The sequence below is a fragment of the Bidens hawaiensis genome, unplaced genomic scaffold, assembly GCF_021521415.1.
Source record: "Bidens hawaiensis isolate Kalapana, Puna unplaced genomic scaffold, B.hawaiensis_p1.1 tig00049662_1, whole genome shotgun sequence".
NCBI lineage: Eukaryota > Viridiplantae > Streptophyta > Magnoliopsida > Asterales > Asteraceae > Bidens > Bidens hawaiensis.
The window spans coordinates 61,690-65,231 of NW_027498882.1; the positions used below are offsets into that span (position 1 = coordinate 61,690).

General features: G+C 33.4%; 1 protein-coding gene across 1 annotated transcript; it reads left to right on the plus strand.

Moving 5' to 3' along the window:
- The first annotated feature begins 983 nt into the window (after nucleotides 1-983).
- On the plus strand, nucleotides 984-3,280 carry LOC143598126 (transcription factor MYB106-like). The gene is made up of 3 exons (XM_077076423.1): nucleotides 984-1,349; nucleotides 1,467-1,596; nucleotides 2,656-3,280. Exons 1-3 carry the CDS (start codon nucleotides 1,217-1,219, stop codon nucleotides 3,155-3,157), a joined length of 765 nt encoding a protein of 254 aa, XP_076932538.1. The 5' UTR covers nucleotides 984-1,216; the 3' UTR covers nucleotides 3,158-3,280.
- The last annotated feature ends 262 nt before the right edge of the window (nucleotides 3,281-3,542 follow it).

The following is a 3,542-nucleotide window of genomic DNA, read 5'->3' on the forward strand; positions in this document are numbered from 1 at the left end:
ATTTCGTTCTTTGATGGAGTGTTCGGTTCTAAGTTAGTTAAACCTGTTGAAAATGAAATGATTAGTTTGCAACCAGTGAGATCAAGTTAAACATAAATTGAACATTCAGACGAACAACATCATGTGGCGTATAACCAGATGAAGGAAAATTAAACAAGAAAATCATTCGGTTAGGGGACATAAATCAGAGAAGGATAACAACTGGGTACTTCGATCTAAAAGGAATTCGATCAAGAATGGCATGATTGATATAACCTAGGCTATTGGAAAATTGGATTCAACAAAAATGAGAGAAAAGGTCACAATCAATAGTAGATAAGTTACCCAAGAACATTGAAGTCACACAAGTTAAAAAAAGAAGTACCACGATAAATTTTTAATGCCCAATTTTAAACTTTTATAATTATACTCTTTGGACTATAGAGATCAGAAAACAATCTTAAATATTCAAGGAATAATGGGAAGCAGATGAACCAAAGTACCAAACACCATCAAAAAATTAAGAACACTACAATGGTGATTATGAGCGTTCAAAGCACAATTAATTTGGTTTCAATATGATTAAAATCCACTAAAACGCAAGAACTTTAATGTGTAAGGTGGTGATTCAAATTAAAAAAAACATATTGGAATCATATTTCTGTCAATTATAAACTCTAAGATGTCAAGGTTTAGGTCAAGAGCCCATTTTAACACATAAAATATATGTTGTGATATTTGTATGCTAACTACATAGGTCTTGTACTTTGAAACCATAAAGTAATATTTTATGTTCCAAAGCATTGAATATTTGAATTGAAAAAAAGTCTACCTATAGGGATGGTAATACGTGGGTTGCCAAGGTTATGACTTTCACCTAGTGTGACAACGCATACTAGACTCTTACTTCTGAGTTCTGAGTGAAGACTAAATACAAACAAACAATAACACACATATAATATATGTACATATATTATATATATATGTATATATATATCTGGGATTCAACTATAAATTATGTTTTATTAAAGATCAGCAAGGAGCATACTTTGGGTGATTCCTTGACCAATTATTTAAGTCAAGACAAAAGGTAAACTATTTCTTATGGTCCTCTCTTTATATTAATATCTTTTCAGAACACGTTTTGGTTTGTATATATATATAAGGTTACTTTTAGATCCAGAAACTAAAAAGGTCTTCTTTGGCCACAGAACAAGCTAGATTTACATAATCGAAGATGGTGAGGGCACCATGTTTTGACAAAAATGGAATCAAGAAAGGTGCATGGAGTGAAGATGAAGACAGTAAGTTAAGAGCCTATATTCAGAGATACGGTCACCCTAACTGGCGAGAACTTCCCAAGTTTGCTGGTATATATATATATATATATAATATATGATACTACCCTAGTTATTATGTATGTAGCAATTTCAACCTGATTTACATATTGCTTACATGTTATCGTTTGGTTAATTTCTCTTATTTAGGTTTGTCTAGATGCGGAAAAAGTTGTAGGCTACGGTGGATGAATTATTTGCGCCCGAATGTCAAACATGGGAACTTTACAAAAGAAGAAGAAGATGTAATTATTGGTGTTCATAACAGGCATGGCAATAAGTAAGTACTCCAAAGTACAAAATATCTATTTAAGGATCATGTACATCACCCCATCTGATTTCATGCCGTTGAGTGACAACCGTTTTGAGTAAAATAAAGTCATTCTTTGAAAACTGTTGATCAAAATGGCGTTTGAACGATATTCGGACGGCCGTTCTGACATCTGAGGACAGTGGCGGACCCAGGATTTTTTGTCAATGGGGTCCCAATTTTTTCGGTTTACAAAATTTTTCGGGTCGGTCGTTATTCGGGTCGGGTCGAGGCGAGGAACATAATAAAACACGGAACTATGGTGTCATTGGAAACGAGTAAGTAGAAAGAATCTAAATTACAAACTAGATGAAACATACACTTTTAATTCATACCCGAAAAACATGAACGTAATCTATATATATGGTCTTACATAATTGACCAAAACATGAAAAAATAACTCTAACACAAATAAATGATTAATTATAATATACATACACAAGGTAAATAATAAAAGAATATGCAAAATCCATGTTAACATTATATATGTTGCATGGTGATAATGACCATACGAGAGAAACTAACAAAAAGCACAAATACCCTAACTAAATAACTAAGACTAGGATATTAAAAAAACAACAAAAGAGGAGTATGATGCGGCTTGAACCTACAACCTCTCACAAGTAAAACAAGGGACTTTCCACTGTACCAGTTCAATGTTAATAGTATGGGTTCCAAGTATTAATTTTTATGGGGTCCTTACAAAATTTAATATACCGTCTCTAAGTAATTTTTAAAAAACATCGGTGTCCCGGGACCCCGATCGGACCTATGTGGGTCCGCCCCTGTCTGGGGACAAACGTTGTAAATATTGGTTGGAATGGCCATTTAGCGATGTTCTCACAATCGTTCTAACCATAGACAATTAAACTTTTAAAACTTCTGATCAAAATGCCTTTCCATGTTTATCTAGACGGCCCATATGAAATAGTATAGGATTAGATGTCAGATGATGTATGCATAGATGACCCTTCTATATAAAGATATAGGATCTGGTTTCTAAATTAATTTCTATTGTTATGTTCATAGATGGTCAAAGATGGCTGCACTATTGCCGGGAAGAAGCGATAACGAAATAAAGAATCACTGGCACACACATTTAAAACATCGGGTTAGGAAAGATCCGACTCGGGTGGTAAAGAATGACCAATATTCCGGAAGGCTTGATCAACCCAATGATGTTAACCCTAAACTATTTCCACTAGAGAATCCAAACTTAGAAACTCAGCAGGAAGAAGTTGAAATATTATTGGCAGTGTTATCATCAGATGTGACACCGTCTTCTTCAATAAGTGAATCATCACCATGTTCATTGAGTGTTTCGGACTATGCAGTTGATCCTAGTGATGTTACACCACAACTTTCGGACACATCTGGAAATTTATGGATTGAACCATTTTTACCAGACGACGGTTGCTTCATGTCATCAAGTGACAACATGTTCGCATCTTTGGGCTTAGCCGATGGTCTCATGTTCCAGGCTTCTTCTCAAGGTTATTTTATTGATGACATGCAGTTATGGTCAACTTAAGATTTATATTTTTGTAATCTACTTAGAACCAGTTCATAAGTCAAGTATATGTTAATTTTGTCCGATCCGAATAAAATATATAAATTCTTATGTGGTGTAAAAAACGAAATTAGAATAAGTGAATAACGCCAAGGCACTCACCATATGTGAGTCCCCAATTTTTAATATTTTTTTAAAAACTTTTTCTTCTTTTGGTAACTTGAAAATTGTTATTTTTTACTTATAAATTGAAGTCCCTGTCTGTAATAACTCGTTTTTCCATTTTAAATTACCCAACCCGTTTGATGTTCAGGAAATTTTAATCAACAAAGCATCGCGTTTATCGAGACATTAATATTTATTTATTATTGTTTATTATATTTAATTATTTTATCAAAATAACTTT

Bases quoted from the DNA above. Each gene is read 5' to 3' on its own strand.
- LOC143598126 (XM_077076423.1), top strand. From the start codon at position 1,217: ATGGTGAGGGCACCATGTTTTGACAAAAATGGAATCAAGAAAGGTGCA. The intron at 1,350-1,466 runs GTATATATATAT...TCTCTTATTTAG, and splicing joins AGAACTTCCCAAGTTTGCTG to GTTTGTCTAGATGCGGAAAA. The intron at 1,597-2,655 runs GTAAGTACTCCA...TTATGTTCATAG, and splicing joins CATAACAGGCATGGCAATAA to ATGGTCAAAGATGGCTGCAC.